Source organism: Hordeum vulgare, chromosome 4H, assembly GCF_904849725.1.
Source record: "Hordeum vulgare subsp. vulgare chromosome 4H, MorexV3_pseudomolecules_assembly, whole genome shotgun sequence".
NCBI lineage: Eukaryota > Viridiplantae > Streptophyta > Magnoliopsida > Poales > Poaceae > Hordeum > Hordeum vulgare.
The window spans coordinates 490,203,870-490,220,397 of record NC_058521.1 but is presented as its reverse complement, the minus strand read 5'-3'; the positions used below and the strand labels follow the sequence as shown (position 1 = coordinate 490,220,397).

At 43.7% G+C, this 16,528-nt stretch overlaps 1 protein-coding gene across 1 annotated transcript; it reads right to left on the bottom strand.

The window, feature by feature from the left end:
- Positions 1-3,593: 3,593 nt before the first annotated feature.
- On the bottom strand, positions 3,594-13,437 carry LOC123449098 (importin-4). Its single transcript, XM_045126185.1, has 20 exons — positions 13,015-13,437; positions 11,945-12,077; positions 10,574-10,710; positions 10,438-10,483; positions 9,849-10,064; positions 9,260-9,763; positions 8,982-9,116; positions 8,664-8,879; positions 8,494-8,583; positions 8,178-8,416; positions 8,016-8,104; positions 6,266-6,303; positions 6,143-6,173; positions 5,935-6,057; positions 5,638-5,852; positions 5,432-5,527; positions 5,216-5,328; positions 4,551-4,686; positions 4,346-4,450; positions 3,594-4,242 (listed from the first exon to the last, which is right to left on the bottom strand). The coding sequence occupies exons 1-20, from the start codon at positions 13,287-13,289 to the stop codon at positions 4,042-4,044; spliced, it is 3,138 nt and encodes a 1,045-aa protein (XP_044982120.1). The 5' UTR covers positions 13,290-13,437; the 3' UTR covers positions 3,594-4,041.
- Between the last annotated feature and the right edge of the window lie 3,091 nt (positions 13,438-16,528).

Genomic DNA, 16,528 nt, shown 5'->3' with positions numbered 1-16,528 from the left:
CATCTGAATCGTGAATTTTTTTTTTCTCAATTGCGCCATAACAGTACGTAGTAGGCCGCGAAAAACAAGAGTTTCTAGAAACGATCGAGAAAACAGCAAATCGGGGCCAGATATTCTGCTCAAAAGAGAAGGCACGGCATCCACTCGTAGCCTGGTGCTCGTACGTACGCGATGGATGCCTGCGGTAACTTTGTCTTGATTTAACCGTGTGCATTAGCAAAAGGGAAATAAAGAAGGAGATTCCCTATCGATCTGTAGCCTGGTGCCGGTGCCGATGCACAGTAGTCACATGACCGGAGCAAGTGCCATCAGAATCCGGCTTGGATTGCAAGCGATCGAACCCTGCGTGCCATTACCAGGACAGGCACGATCCTGGGGCCACACAGGATCTGCTCCTGTCCAAATCGCACCGTCCATCTGCTACAGCAAAAGCAGTCTGTGACTCTCTTCGATCTGTTGCCCGTTGCCTGCCGCCATGGCCTGCCTTCCCTAGCTTCTGTGGTAAACTAAACATGGCGCCGTGCGTGTAGTCATTTCTCATTTGGTACGTACGTACGTAATTTCCGTCGCGCTCGTACAAAGACTGGCTGGGTCTAAAGAGCTGGTGATATCTCAAGGTTAGTCGATCATCCAACGACGAGAGAGACCATGGATGCCACAGGCAGGACAAGGCTGATCTTGATCGTAGCTAGCAGGAAGCTGCTAGGCTTGCATGCGCTAGCTACACCGAGAAGAATAACTTTAGGTAGCGCGCGCGCGTGCACATATCTCATGGGTGGAGGGTGGATGGGAAGGTGTGTGGACTATAACATTGTACGCGACCACGGACAGCAGTAGTCGACTGTGCATGCAGGGACATGCATCCCTATCGTCGGATGCAGCGGCGGCGTGGCGCCTGCCCATCTTCTCGTGTAAAGATGTTGGACAGTATACTTGGTTATCAGACAAGACATATGCGCGGGGCAAGTTGGGGCGTCAGAGAATCATCAACACTGGTTTCACTGCACACGCGAAAGTAACTACTAATTGATGTTGCATGCATGCGTGATGCATGCACGTTCATGCAAGTAGAGTGAATACGCCCGCTGAACACCTCCAGGGAGGGAGTACAAATCATAGTAGCACACTGCTCCGTTCCTCTTTACTAAAGTGAGATCTTGATTAGCTGAAAGAGAGGCAAGAAGCGTACGTATGAGAGAATGGCCCTGGCCGGTGTGCGGTGCGTGCAGCAGCTAGAGATTACGTGCGTGCGTGCGTATATACGCGACACGCCCGCGGCGCACTAACTGGGGAATATATTACGCCGCGTCCGTCCGTTCATACGTACGTGCGTACGTACGTACCGAACATGCATGCATGCATGCATGCACGGATGCACCCGGATGGTAGATGTATACAAAACCGTCCGGTCACCGCTGGCTTGTCACCTCCCGCTTTCTATCTCCCCACCAGCCGAACCTATGCTCGCTACCAGAGGCTACCAGCAACGTAACACCACAAGCACAAAGCAAGGCTGATCGATCACGGTCACGGATGATCGAGATGGATGATTCCCATCGTGCATCCGTCGCATTTGCCCCGGTACCGAACGAACATGCACGCACATAGGCCGTGCTCTGCACTCTGCAGATGGCCAGCCAATGGAACGCGATCCAGAAAAACGTACGCTCGGCCGGTCTGAATCCTGGCTGACGCAAAGGCTACGAGCAGCCTTCTTTGCCGTCGCCGGGCAGGGCCGCGAGCACATGGCCACGGAGATGCCAAAAATGGCGGTGGGCGAGCACGATCCGGGCGAGATCGTGCCGGCCAGCGCCGTACCGGCTGTCCCCGCGGGCGTGTCAACCCGGGGTTGGCCGCGCCCGCCGGCCGTCCGATGCGCGCCAAGATTACCATTCCGGATAGCAGCGGCAACGGTGCCGGGGTTGAGCACGAGTTGATGATAATATAAATGGTTATTGGCCCAGCTGCAAATCTGCCTTCAAAGGTAAAGTGGGGGCTGCAAAGGCCGATCGATCGATGGAATGGCTGATGGGATTAGTGATCTGGATCCGACTTTAGGGCGGCGTAAATCGGGCTTTAGTTGCTCGCGACCTTAAATCCAAAAGCGAGCACAGAAGAAGCGTGGACAAGGGACGCAGATGCTCTCTGCTTGCTGCTTAATCCTTCGTCGAGAAGAAACACACTTTGCCTATGCTGACCTCGCCACATACCGGTTACCAAAATGGGCGGGCTAGATCTCCTGCATGTTTTTATGCATGTGGTTTTAGATTATTATTAATTTTTACACCCATCTGGCGCACATTTTTAGCTTAAATTATTAGATTTCTTGTGGTGAAACCAACCCATCAAGGTTCAAGTGCTAGACTTGGCCTTGTTGCTCGCACTGTCTTGAATTTATTTCAGTCTTTTTGGCTATGTTTGTTCAGTGTGAGGTTTAGTGTGAGGAGAGGTTTAGTGGTGAAACCAACCCATCAGGATTCAAGTGCTAGACTTTGACGCTGCTGTTCGCACTTTCCTAAATTTATTTCAGGTTTTTCCGTTTTGTTTGTTCGGTGTAACGAGACGTTTTCGTTGATTATGAGATGTCAAATACTCCCTTCGTCTGAAATTACTTGTCGCACAAATGTATAAAAATAAATGTATCTAGAACTAAAATACACCCAGATACATTCATTCATATGACAAGTATTTTCGAACAGAGGGAGTATGACTTAATCAATCTTAAAGATGTGATGCACACTCCGTATCTTAAAAATGCTCATAAAGATAGGATGTGCATGTGTTGTGTATGTGGACACATGTGAATGTGTTGTGTTGAAAAAAAATGCACATGTTTATCTACCATGCCCTTTCTTGATCAATATACACCACTGACCATTCTATATTTTGTACTAAGAAAAACTTTCTTATGTTTGGTTTTGTGACCATTAAAATGCTGTATGGGAAAATATCAAACTATGCCTTGCAATGGAATAAGGGTGTCTACACGGTAATTCAATTCATATGGTCTTGTAGAAGATTGAGTTTAAAACCAATTAAGTGTGCCAATGTGTATCCTTTAGGATATTTCGTGACACTTTTTAGTTCAACTAAATAAACTAAATTTCCAAAAGTCACGTCATTTTGAAAAATTTGGTACATTGGATTAAAATAAAAATGGTCAGAGGATACCCAAAGGCTTGTTCAGTTAGGCAGGGTTTGAAAGGGATTAAATCCCTTGAAAGTCAAAATCTCTTTGCTAAGGGGATTAACCGAACAAGACCAAAGTGGTAGTATGGATAAAGAAAATTAGCATCTAGTTTTATCTAAACACATTTTAGCAGGAGTTCTTGGAAAAATAATTTTCCTGCAGAGTAATAATTTTGTTAGAAATAAGTATGTACTACAGAACCTTGTTTTTATGAGAAGAAGCTAAGTGGTACAAGAGGACTTTACCCTAAAATTTATTACACTAACCAGATAAAGTCATAGTTAGTTGCAACCCCTAAGGGCCCAAATTGGCATGCCTAAGACCGATGCACACTTGATTAGTCTTAAACTCAAATCTTTTATATTCCACTTTGCACCTAAGAATAAATATGGAAGATAGCAGATAAAAGTCTCACAAATAGCTCACAACAAAATATGGGCGGTACCACAAATCAAAGTTACAAAAAATATTGTAGGACAACATGCTTATATGTACAACAGTACATCAATGATTTGCACACCCCGGCAAAGAATTAAAAAACTGAAACACATAATGAAGTAGCCAAAAACGGAACCTGAATACACACTAGACTCAACCAAGCTGCCGCCAGCCAAAGTACTGCACCTTCAACCACAGTAGACAACATTCCAATGCAATATCACTATCATAACTCGAAAAGGAGGTTTAGCTGATCAAACAACATCCAGCTAACCAATATTCTTCAGCAAATGGCACTAATATCACAAAACTTAGGTGACTCGAGCAATATCCAAAAAACCTTTCCTCGGAGGGCAATCTTAAGAAAACACTTGGGCAGCAAAAAAAATCAAAGGTAATTGTTTCCCTGAAGATCATCTTCTACTGGCAAATGCCGCCAATGCATTCGCATGAGCTGGTGGTAGAGTACTTAGTATTGGCTGCATCTGCTGACCATAAACAGATATCAAATGAGAAACAGCCTTGCCAATAGTTGTTTTGACTTCATCACTCTCATCTGGGGATACTACCACTTGGGCAAAGACATTTATCACATCAGGCACTAGAGTAAGGATCTGCAACAATAAAAAGTTAGCTTCGCCTAGGAAAAGTTTGCATAATGGAAGCAAAGATCATGGAATAGATCAAAAACATGGGGTGGTATAAGACCCAAGTCACCTGGGGATGTGATGATAGTAACAAATTACATAAGCAACTATAGACAGCCATTGATTCTTCGTGATCTTCTTTTAGTGGCAAAGCTTTGATAAACACTGGAAGAACCTAATAAACAGATATAGCATTGCAACCAAGTATTAGATGGGAGCTTTAAAGCCTCGAATCTGAAGCTGTTCAAACATATTATGTACAAGATAGTGCCAACCTGGTTGAGAGGAATTGACTGAGGTTGCACCATTATCATTCTAGCAATAGCACCGGCCGCATTATCTCTAACTGCAAGGTCTGGTTCGGAATTAGCAAACAGACGATGCAGACCCTGCAGTATATCCGGGTAATATCTGCAGAAGGATAAGCAAAAACCTGTGAACAACTGAATTTACAGGACTATCGTTCATGTTTCCTAGAATGTTAAACGTAACAAGAACATTAGTTCATTTAGTGTCTAGACCAGCAGACCATATCCAATACACTTGGCAAACTTTAGCTTCTGTTTTTTTTTTTTTGACCGGCTACTGTAGGGAAAACCCCCCACAGCCATTTTCTGTATCTTTAGCTTCTGTTCTTTAGCACTTAAGTCGTTATTGTGAATGCTAATTACAAAAGTCAGGGTATAACACTGCAAGAATTAGGAAGTTGGCAGATTATCAAAAAACTACTCGTCTGTTCCTCACTTGCGGGCTTCTTACTCTTAAGATTGATAAAGTGAAAAAATGTATGCCCTTGCTTTTGGAGCACAAGAGAAAAATCATGCACCACAGATCTTAAATAACAGTCATTTGCTCCTTCTAGCCTCCGGAGTGCAAGACATTGACCTCAGATGTAAAGGTGAGCATGGAATATGTCTGCCATTGTAAGTAATATACATACTTTAGTGCTGCAGCACCGCTGTTCTTGCACAGCTCGCCAACACAGAAAGCGGCATTTCTCCTATTTGTAGCCTCAGAAGATGCAAGTTCTTTCAATGCCAAAGGCATTATCTTCTGCAAATGATTCGAATATGAGTAAGCATTCAGAGGTCAACTAAAATGATCAAGAGATCTCAATGATAAAATGGCATGGTTTTTAAGAAAATTATAGGCATACATCAACATAAGCAGAAATTGGAGCACCCATTTCTTGAGCGACCTCAGCTAGAGTGGCAACAACCATGGTCTTGTCTTGGGGAGGATGCGGGGATTTCTGCATTTGTTCCAGAAAGTAACTTCAAACCTCAAATGTACAATTCACAACAATCGTTGTAGGCTTAACTAATAGACGCGGGGGGGGGGGGGGGGGGGGGGGCTACTCACAGCAAATTTCATTAGTGGGTCAAATAACTTTGCAAAGATAGGATCGAAGTAAGATCGCATCACTTTAGCAAAAGCAGGCAAAAGATCTGAAACTGCATCCATGAGGACTTCATCATGATCGATGTCACCATCATCTTCACCATCCGACTCCACTTGCTGACAGCATGATTCTTGACGCAACAGAGCAAGTGTTGCCTCAGCAAGCCGTGGCATATCTGAAACAGCGACAAAAGGGACAGTTTTAGCAGCACGACCTAGTATCCCAAGTGCACCAAACTCTGAGAAATTGCAGCTTACAAAGTTCAACAGCGGCAAAACCACAATCTTTCATGATATCAGCTACACTCATGCAAGCTTGTGCGACTACTTCTTTGTCATCATCCTCTGTCATGGTCTTGATATAGATGTTCATAATAGTATCTGGAAAAGAACAATAAAAATTGAGCATGGCTTGATGTGCAGGTGGCAAAATAGAATTGAAGACATCACTTATAGTAGCAATTACCAAGAACATCCTTCTGTTTCTCTAGGATATCCTGCATGTTAGAAAAAGTACACCTGCATCAGAATTCTGATGTTCCACAGCAACAACTTCTAAATTGCCAACTTAACACAAGGAAATACTCACAGGATGTGCAGGTATTGCCCTCAATGCAGTTAAGATGTCTGCAATAATAGTTTTACTATAGTCACTAATAACACCACAGAACATACCCTTAATGAAAATCTTAAAAAAAAAACTTCTAATTTTACAAATTTGAATCTCTAGGGTGTAGATGATTCAAATCAAACAAGACTAATCACACTGGTTTCTGCATGAAACATTCTCTTATTGACCGTAATTGTTTGCAAACCATATACTATTTGTTTATGATCTGTTTGTAGTTACCAGAACACAGTATAGGGTCCGTGTGATCCAGATAAATTTGATTTTCCAACTATACCACGCAAAAAAATGACAAAAGTAAAAAGGGGTATGATGTAGGCCTGTAGGGGTCTGGGTTTGCATCGGTAGATCGATTTTGAGCCCCTCCATGGGTTGCTAGGTTCAGGTACACTACCAAGATTGCACTAGCATGATGTCCACTGCATTAAAACTTGATGGTTCAGCTTGAATGGGTTAGCTGTTAAACCTAAAGAACAACTCAAATGATGGACATAAGGTAGAACTATACATCATTAATTCATTATATATAAGAACTTCGATCATGGGTGCATCTTGTGATTTAAATTAACGTATCTTGGTGTGAAAAGGTTCATACCGTATCAATAGACCATTGGATACTACTCCCTCCGTCCCAAAATAACTGTCTCAACTTTATACTAGCTCTAGTACAAAGTTGTACTAAGCTTAAATGCCAGTTCTTTTCACGCAAGATTCTGCAGAATCCAGATTCTGGAAAAATCTCCCAGAATCTGTCGCCATGTTCTTTTTGAAGATTGTAGTTTGAGATTCTGGAAAGAGTTGTATGTTGAAATGTCTGTACTACCCTCTTCTCCCTTGCACTCTCCTCTGCATCCCGATTCATCCATGGAGAGAGAGGATGCCTCATGGAGGACTGGAGGACGGGATGAGGCTGTAGCTAGCTTCAGGGTGGACGCGCTGTCGGCAGCCGGTGCAGAGGGTTGCGACGGCGGCGGCTCCCCGTTGTATCGGCGGCTGCAGAGGGTGGACAGGGCAAACGGGCCGTGGAGGACCAAGCTGGGCTGCAGCGGGATAGGTACCGGCGGTGGAGAAGACCAGGCCGGCGGCGGGGAGGACCGGGCCGGCGGCGGCGAGGTCTGAGACGGCGAGGCGGGGCGGGCGGCGGCGCTGGAACCATAGCGATGGCCCTGCCCGTGCAAGCTAAGCGAACAGATCGCATCGAGGGAGAGGGGGGCTCGATTTTCTCTGTACAGGCCATGTGGGGCTTGGTGGCATTCTGACTGTAATAACCAGCTACGATAGGGGTATTCATTTAACTCGAACCGTTTTCTTTTGAGGGACTAGCCAAAATCTCAGATTCCGGGAAAAAACAGGTATTTGAAGATTCTGAGATTGCACTAGGATTCTCCTGTTGAGATTTTGGAAGCCTAGTCGAGTTCTTTTGGCTGAGATTCTCCATAATCTGGTGAAAAGAACTGGGCCTAAGACATTTATTTTGGGACGGAGGGAGTATATACCATGCTGGAGACAGATTCTGTAGATTACGTCAGACAAGTTTACTCATCTAGATACATTTTTGTATGTCAGATGACCATTGGAAGTTTGGAAACTTTGCAATTACAACTAAAATCGTCAGCATCCCTATTAGTTGTTATTCTGTAGGCCTGACAAACAAGGAAACCAAACTGCTACTACAAACATACATATTAAAGGGGACTAGGAAAGATGTTACGTTTTAAGGAAATAATAGCCTGAAGCCTGACATCTTCATGAAAATATCCACTGTGCTTGATTAAAATTTTCAACGACTCCTCCAAGTACCTAGTGTCAGTTCAGGAAATTTTAAAGAACAAAAGATGGCAAGAATATTGTGTTAAAACCATTTTAAGGATACGGAGCATAGGCACTCTTTGTGTGAAGTGCAAAAAATCCAATAGCCTGAGTTGCAGCAGCTTTCTCGTCTAACACTCCAGTCCTCACGCTGATATTTCTAACTCTTGGCTCATCATCATCATCATCAGAGGAAACACCACTAAATCCATTGTCAACACCATCAGCATCATCAATGTCCACAGCAGAACCATCATCCAAGTTGCACGAGGAAAATGCAAGAGGCACAACATGAGGAAGATACTGCAATGTGCAACAACCATTTCTGTAAACGTTGACAGCTTTCGTGAAATGAACAAAACTTAGACTACCCTTGTTACCTGTGAGAAACTATCATCCAGAATCTCAGCAATGTTGCTAAAAAAACCATGAGTGTACTCCCTTAGCTCACTATAATCCAATCCAAAACCCTGCATATATGAAGAGCATAAAGAATTGCACTAAAGCCTGCTGTTTGTCTGAACTCTGAAGTATAGGAATTAGGACTCACAGAAATAGCAGCCTCAATAAAAGGAGGTAATATGGTTTCCATTCTGGTTCTGCCAACTGCCATTGCTACTATTCCAACAACCTCAGTAGCCCTAGCTCGTGCACACAAATCTTCATCCTTTGTGAGCACCATAAAGCCTTTCATCATTTCAAGAACCTTCTCTGCGTATGGGATAAATGCCTGTTCTGCAGCAGCTGCTACAGAGCCAATTGCAGACTGCAGCAAAACATAATCGTCAGTTTGTAAGATGACTTAAGGGAAAAGGTTGTCACTGTCTTGACATATAGGATAATTATGATCAATGATTTCCATACAAACCATGCATGTCTCTTGCAGGTTCCGGGGACTGCTCTGTAAAGAGATAACTAATCTGCATATCAAAGGCTCCAGATATGGTAGGATATCTTCACCCATATCTTCACAGAACGCCGCCAGTGCATAGTATGATTTCTCCTACAAGATCCCATAGCTTATTGGCATTAGTTAATTATACTTCAGAAAATGTCTCAAAAGCTAATCAATAATTCAATATCATTTATATCCAAAGTTTCTGCCTATTTATCAGAGATGATGCCACCTGAAGTAGGTCATTTTACCTTAACTTCATCTGATGGATCTTCAAGTGCATTTAAGATGCATGGAAGTACACTCTCATAGTGAGATAGAATTTCTGGCTGCAAGTGTTCAGCAAACTGACCAAGAGCAAAAGATGCAGCACCTCTAACCATCTGCTCTTGATCCTTTAAAGCTTCTAAAACAACTTTGAGACATTCTTCCAACTTATCCTTAAAATGTTCACAACAACCTTCTGAGACAACACCCAGCGAAGTAACAGCAGCCTCGCGATACTTGGGATTAATGTGACGAAAGTTCACAGAAGCAAATTCAAGAACTGGTCCAAAAACGTGTCTTGGTAAGTTGATAGCCATTGTATCAATAACTTCGGCCGCAGAACGATCTGCCGCTAAATCAGAATCTTCGTCTTCATTAGCTGTTTCTGTAAGCAAGGGGCACATAACTTGTAGAATAGGCACAATCAGCTTGTTCTTTTTTAAGAAAGATGCTTTAAATTTTACAAGCCATGAGATTATTTGAATAGCCTGAAACAAATAAGAGCAAGTTTACAGTCAGTTATTTTGTAAAATCAATAAACATATAATCAATAATGCAGAGAGCGGATCAAACCTGTTGCCTTATATTTATTTCCATATCTTGGTTTGAGCAAACTTCAAGCGAGAACTGCACAATTGATCTCACTGAATCTCCAAGAAGTGGTGCAGGAGATTCAATTAATTCGTCGAATATTTCAAAGGCAATGGAAGCAACATCGTCATCTCCATTAGCAAGACACTGCCTTGATACATTCAAGATACTGGGAATAAAGTCCCGAAACATCTTTACCTAGCAGTTATACCAATACAAGATCTGCTCGTCAGGCATAAGAGGCAACTCTAGCAGTAGCATGACATACTATTTAACATTGAAAGTCAACTAGGAGAAACTACAGCTCTAAAAAGAACAAGATGAACAAAATTACTATTGTTGCATGCAAAGAGAAACTATAAGATCTAAAAGAAGAACAAGACAAACAAAATTACTATTGTTGCATGTAAAGAAAACAACAAACGCAGAGAAAAACACAAGTATTACTTAATAAAAAAAGCTTTACTGAAGAACGCAATGCCAAAAGGACTATAAGAATGAAAACTATGATGATACTTCTTTCACCTCGAAAAGTAAATGTATAAAATCGGGGAACATAGGAAGAACTTACAATGTCCCCTCCTTCATTGACATACTCTATGAAGGATCCGACGGCCCTGTTTCACAGACCAAAAAATAGCTTTACAGTCACAATATGGTAAAATGAGAAAGGCCACAATAGCGACTTATCACAAACTTAATCGTACTTTAGGGCAGCGATTCTGACTCGAGAGCTGGTCCCATCTTGCAGGCATTTCAGCAAAATAGGCTGTAAATCATTCAGATGAGATTGAAACGTAGTCCCAATAGTTTCAGTAAGGGAGCTGAACAGAATTAAAGCTACCTGTAAAGAGAAGAGGGAGTCAGTAAGCATTGACATTTTGTTAGCAGATATAAAGCAGCACATGTTTCTTTCCTGTATGGTTCACTTGAGATAATTGATGGGTTGTTCACAAACAATTCCTATGAAATATAGAACTTGGACTCTGATTTCTCTGCAACACTGCATATACTACATACTACATCGGAACATTTGATGTCAAAGAATGCACTATCTATTATTTACACATTGCTGTATTGGCATCCCAACCCCACTAATACACGTATAGAGATTAGAGAAAGAATAGAAGAAAGTAAACACCAGGTAGACACTTCCATCAATATAATGAGAGAATGGTGTTAGGACTTCGCACGTGCATGGGCAGTGTTTCCTTATGAAATCTAGCATTTGAAGGTTATGTTAACTAGCAGGAGAAAAATCAAAGCCTTAGTGCTTGAAATTTGCAGGCTTTTTGGAAGCTAACATGGCCAGTCGCACATACTGTAACATCCATGAATAGTTAAGTTATGGATGGTCTTAGGTTCCAGCATTTAGCTCTATTTGTATAGCAATATGCCAAACAAACAATTATGAAAGAGCAAGCCGACATGTGGCCGCAATCATGATGACAACGCGGACTTGTGGGGCTGGCAACCCGAGGAGGAGCAGAACAGGGGAAGCGGATGAAGATATCACAGGTATGGGTTTTTTGAATCTCAAGCTCTTTACATTGCTAACATAGTGTCCGTACTCTCTACTTATAGTACATAAGAAAGTCGGTTGCTAAATCGACAATACAGGTCTAGTAGCTGTCAGTACACGCAAACATCAAATTAACTACTTGCTGACAGCCCTGTCTTACCGACTAAGTATGATCACCCGGCCTATATGAACTGACCTCAACTAATACTTAGCCAATTAAGCAAAGGACAGAAGGATTGCAAGTTTGCAACTGACAGTTCTTAGAAAAACACCAAATCAAAGAAAAGGAAAATGCAAGTAAGCTCTTATTGTGGTCCACATGTATCAAGTATTATGATAAAACCACATGGAATGTTTCATTATAGACAAATATACATATGTGCGCCCTAAACAATGCATGCATACATAATTAAACATTGAACATACATGGCAACTACTCTCTCTGTACCTACATAATTGTAGTTGGGGAGAACTATTAATCGTAGTTGGGGAGAACTAGTCTAGTTCTCCCCAACTACAATTATTTAGGTACAGAGGGAGTAAGAGATACACTTACTTCCCTATGTTCTTCTTGTGGACTTTGGCTGCATTGGAAAAGGAACGGTAACAGCTCTTGCCACTCTCCTGCAGGGACAGCATACTTAGCAATAATGCTCACGACATTTGCACTAGCTCTCCTTACAAGATGACTGCATAAGAAGCAAGAGGAAAATCAGTTCATCATCCTCTCAAAATTACGTGTGGAAAAAACTGACGCAGATTGAACAATAATGAAACATCATTTGGCATTTGCACAAGGGTGGGAATTAGCTTGATAATTGGTGGCTACTAGCTAGTCCCAGTGAAAACAGATCAACCATGCTCAATCTTGTCATCGTAACTTGTTTAAGCTGTAGTACGCATATCTCGACTTCAATATTTTCAGTTAGCCCAGTTTATGGTAACCCCATTGCCATTTCATAGTTAACAGAATCAACGCTTGTGCCATATAGCAGAAATATTAAAGTTCAAGTTTGAATCGAACAGATAAACCTTATATGCAAATATAACAAGTATTTAATTAAAGTGTAAAGGAAAGGACTTTTTATCAAGGAAGAAAATCTCTAATAGTGAATTTCTGAGACATCATAAATATTACGTAATCTAACATTTTGAATCATTTACTTCGCACTTTTTCCATGTGTACTAGGATTCGATTAAGCTCTTTCCTCGCATTTGTGCATTTCTGCCTCCTATTCTAGCTTCCTCCTTCGAAGTATATTTCCTACTGTTTTCCCTGAAAAAGGCATACCAAACCGGCTACAACTTTCCAGCGATTTATTCATTTACGGAAAAATTCACACGAAAGTATCTCCATTTCGCAACAAACCATTTGACACTTGGAATACCAGCATATGAATACACCATTATACAAAGAGGAACGGCGGTCGAGCAGCCATCCGTTGTACGACGGCTTAACCTATGGAACATTAATTCCCCCGACAGGGTTCCAGTTCTCACTAGGTCTAACAGTTGAGTTCATCGTTACTCTGACACACAAGACGACCCCGTGTGGCTGAGGATACAGCAGAGGACAAATTCTAAATTACGGAGAGGCAGGGAGCGTCGGGTGGGCAAAGCAAGCACCTGTTGTCCAGGGTGATGGACTCGATGAGGGCCTGCTTTAGGGAAGACTTGGCGTGCGGTGGAAGCTTGGGCCAGTGGGAGGTGATCTTCTTGCGGAGGAGCACGGCGGCGAGCTGGCGGACGTTGGGCGTCTTGGCGGTGCGGAGGTGGTGGACGAGCGCCGGCACGACCTGCGGGTCCCGCGCCAGCCGCCGGATCTGCTCCTCCGCCTGGCGCCGCGCGTCGTTGTCCGGCATCAGGAACTGGATTAGCAGGAGCTCCAGGGACTGCGCCATCCCTCCTGCCCGCCTGCTGCCTGAGCCCGCGGGCCTCTCCCTTCCTCGCTTGCGGTGATCGGCGGCGCCGGCGGCGGGCGGGGGAGGTCCAAAACCCTACCGATTGGGTTGGCGTGGGTTGCTCGGGTTTTGGTGGCGTCGCGCGTGGGGGCGGGAGCGGTTTATTAGTGAGTAGGGGTAGTAAGTTGGGATATTGCTGTCCTTGGGTGTCTGCTTTGTTTATTTCCATTCCTTTTCTTTTTTAGTTTATTTATCGGTTGGTTGCGAATTCTTTTCTGATTTCTTTTAGAATCGTTTCCAAAAAAAAGTATTTAGACTTGTTTCGAGTGTTGCTGATTGAGGAGTTGGACCTACAAATCAGGTTGCAGATGCGGCTGTCTGCCGAACACCGAAGCGGGAGCGTGCGTTTTTAGCGGACATCGCGGGCAGCCCGCCTCACGCCACTTCACTTTTGACGGACAACGTGGCAGCCCGCGTGATCTCGTCAAAGACCCGCCAGACAGTCGACGCAGGCGGTGTTGCTGTTGCTCGTCGAGAACATCAGGGCGGGGCCGAGGGCGACGAGATTAACAACGGTGAGGGCGCAGTGCTGCCACCGCACACGCGTACATCAGCGCCTCCGGGCCAAAGGCGAGGCATATCATCTCCTTCTCGATGTGGTCCTGGATGAGCAGCAACCCCTACGCCGTGGTCCTTGATGAGCAGCAGCCCCGCAGGGGTCTGGTCCGGGTCAGTCCATGTGTCGTCTCCTGCACCACCCCTTGCGCCATTACCTGGACGAGGGGGGTCAAGGTCGGGGACAGCGGCGAATCTGGCGGTGGGGGAGGCGGGAGGGGTTGCGCCGGGGTGCGGCGGTGCGGGAGGGGGATTTGGGTCGGCCGCATCGGGTCTGGGGCGGGGCGGGTTGGGGTTGGTGGGTCAGCAGGAGATGGTGGATTTTTGTTCAAACGCACAGATAGGTTAATTTTGTTCGCTTTTTTTGTTTACTGCAATGATATGATGGATCCGAGTGAGATTTTGCATGTCTGCTTCCACCTGGGTGGGGATTTCCTTCGTATCGGCCCTAATCTGCAATATGTTGGAGGAGATGATGTTATGTCAGACATGGAAAGGGACAAACTATCTCTGCAGGAAGTGAAGGGATTTTTGAAGGATCACATTGCACTGAAGGAGTCTATGAAGCTTTATTTCTTGATTCCTGGTGAAGAACTTGTGAATGGCTTGATTTTTCTGAATGATGACAACAAATGTGTTAGGATGGCAAATTATGTGGATGTTGGTGTTGCTGCAGATGTATATGTAGAGTACCATGGAGAAGAAGATAGTGCTAACAGTAGCAGTGGTAGTGACTTTGAGGATGATATAGGTTCATTGACAGATTGTGAACCTGATGTTGTGATCACACCTGCAGAGCCTGCTGAATCTGACACTTATTTGCTTATTACTGATGAAATAGGTGTGGTCAGAGAAGTTATTAGCAGCCCACATAAGCATAGAACAAGCAGGGAAGGCCACAGAAGCATACAGTTGCTGTAGGGCATGACAGTGTTGCTGCAAGGCATGATGTTGTTGCAGCAGGGCATGACAATGTTGTTGCATGGCATGATGTTGCTGCAGCAGGGCATGACAATGTCATTCAAGGACCTCTTTCTCAAGTGCTTGATCCAACTCAACACACAGTTGCTGCAGGGCATGATGTTGCTGCAGTAGAGCATGATTCTGCTTCTATTTCAGACAGTGACTTTGTGTACATTCCACACAGTGATGACAGTGGAGAAGATTCAGAGGTTGTGGAGCTAAGGAGACATGCCAGAAAGTTCAAGAAAAGAATGAGAGATAGCAAGAGATGGATTGGAAGTGATGCAACAAGTGCGGTACCAATTGACCTTATTGCCAGCATGGAGCAACAAATAGCAGCAGAACAAGATGATTGGAAGTATGATTCTTCTGATGAGGACTATAGCTATGATGAAGATTCAGATGGGGAGTTAGTGAAGAGAAAGAGTCAGTTCATCAGGTATAACAATGACACTGAGATACCACATTTTGCATTGAACATGGTTTTTAGAAGCAAGAACCAATTCTGCAAAGCTTTGAGAAGATATGGCCTGGTTACTAAGAGGAGTATCAGATTCATTAAATCAGAGAGTGATAGAGTGAGGGCCAAGTGTGGATCGGATGGTTGCCCCTGGCTCGTATATGCAGCAAAAAGGTCAAGAACATCAAGATTTCAAGTTATCATTTTCAATGATCATCATGAATGTGCACAAAACAGAGTCAACAAGCTTGTGACTGCAGAGTTGGTTGCACAGAGGTATGAGCATTTCATACTAGTTAATCCTATGTGGAAAATAGAGAGCATGAAAGCAAATGTACTGCAAGACATGTTTGCTGATGTTTCAACCTCCAAGTGCAATCATGCAAAGGCAATTGTGATGGATAGGCTGATGAGTGGTTGCAAAATGAGTACACTAGGGTGTTTGACTACCAATTGGAGCTGCTTAGGAGCAATCCGGGAAGCATTGTTGTTGTGTGTCTTGATCCAACAACAACTCACCAAAATATATTTCAGAGCTTCTATGTTTGCTTCAATGCACTGAAGCAAGGGTTCAAGGCTGGATGCAGGAAAGTGATAGGACTTGATGGATGCTTTTTCAAAGGGGCAGTGAAGGGTGAGTTGTTGTGTGCCATAGGTAGGGATGCTAACAATCAGATGTATCCAATTGCTTGGGCTGTAGTTGAGCAGGAAACAAATGAAACTTGGAAATGGTTTATTGGTTTACTCATCAAGGATCTTGACATCAACAACAATAGAGAAGGGTAGGTGTTCATATCTGATCAGCAGAAGGGCCTAATCAATGCCATGAAAGACTATCTCCCAGCTGCAGAGCGTAGGATGTGTGCTAGGCACATTTAGGCTAACTGGAGGAAGAAGCACAGAGCTCATGATTGGCAGGAAAAAATTTGGGTTGTTGCCAAAGCTTCCAATAGGCAGGATTTCAATTATTACAAGGCCAAGCTTGCACAAGAGACACCTGAAGGGGCTCGGAACATGATGAAGACAGAGTGAGTGCATTGGGCAAGGGCTTTCTTCCATGTTGGAACAAATCGTGAGTCAGTGGACAATACCCTATGTGAGTCATTCAACCATGCCATTGTTGATGCTAGGTTCTATCCCATTATTTCCATGCAAGAGAAGATTAGGAAGAAAATATTTGTGAGAATTCAAGAGCAGAAGG

Excerpts from the sequence above, each read along its gene's own strand:
- LOC123449098 (XM_045126185.1), bottom strand. The coding sequence starts at position 13,289 with ATGGCGCAGTCCCTGGAGCTCCTGCTAATCCAGTTCCTGATGCCGGAC. Across the intron at positions 9,764-9,848 it reads AAATAAATATAAGGCAACAG|GCTATTCAAATAATCTCATG; the intron begins GTTTGATCCGCT and ends TATTTGTTTCAG. Across the intron at positions 6,058-6,142 it reads GAAACAGAAGGATGTTCTTG|ATACTATTATGAACATCTAT; the intron begins GTAATTGCTACT and ends GTTCTTTTCCAG.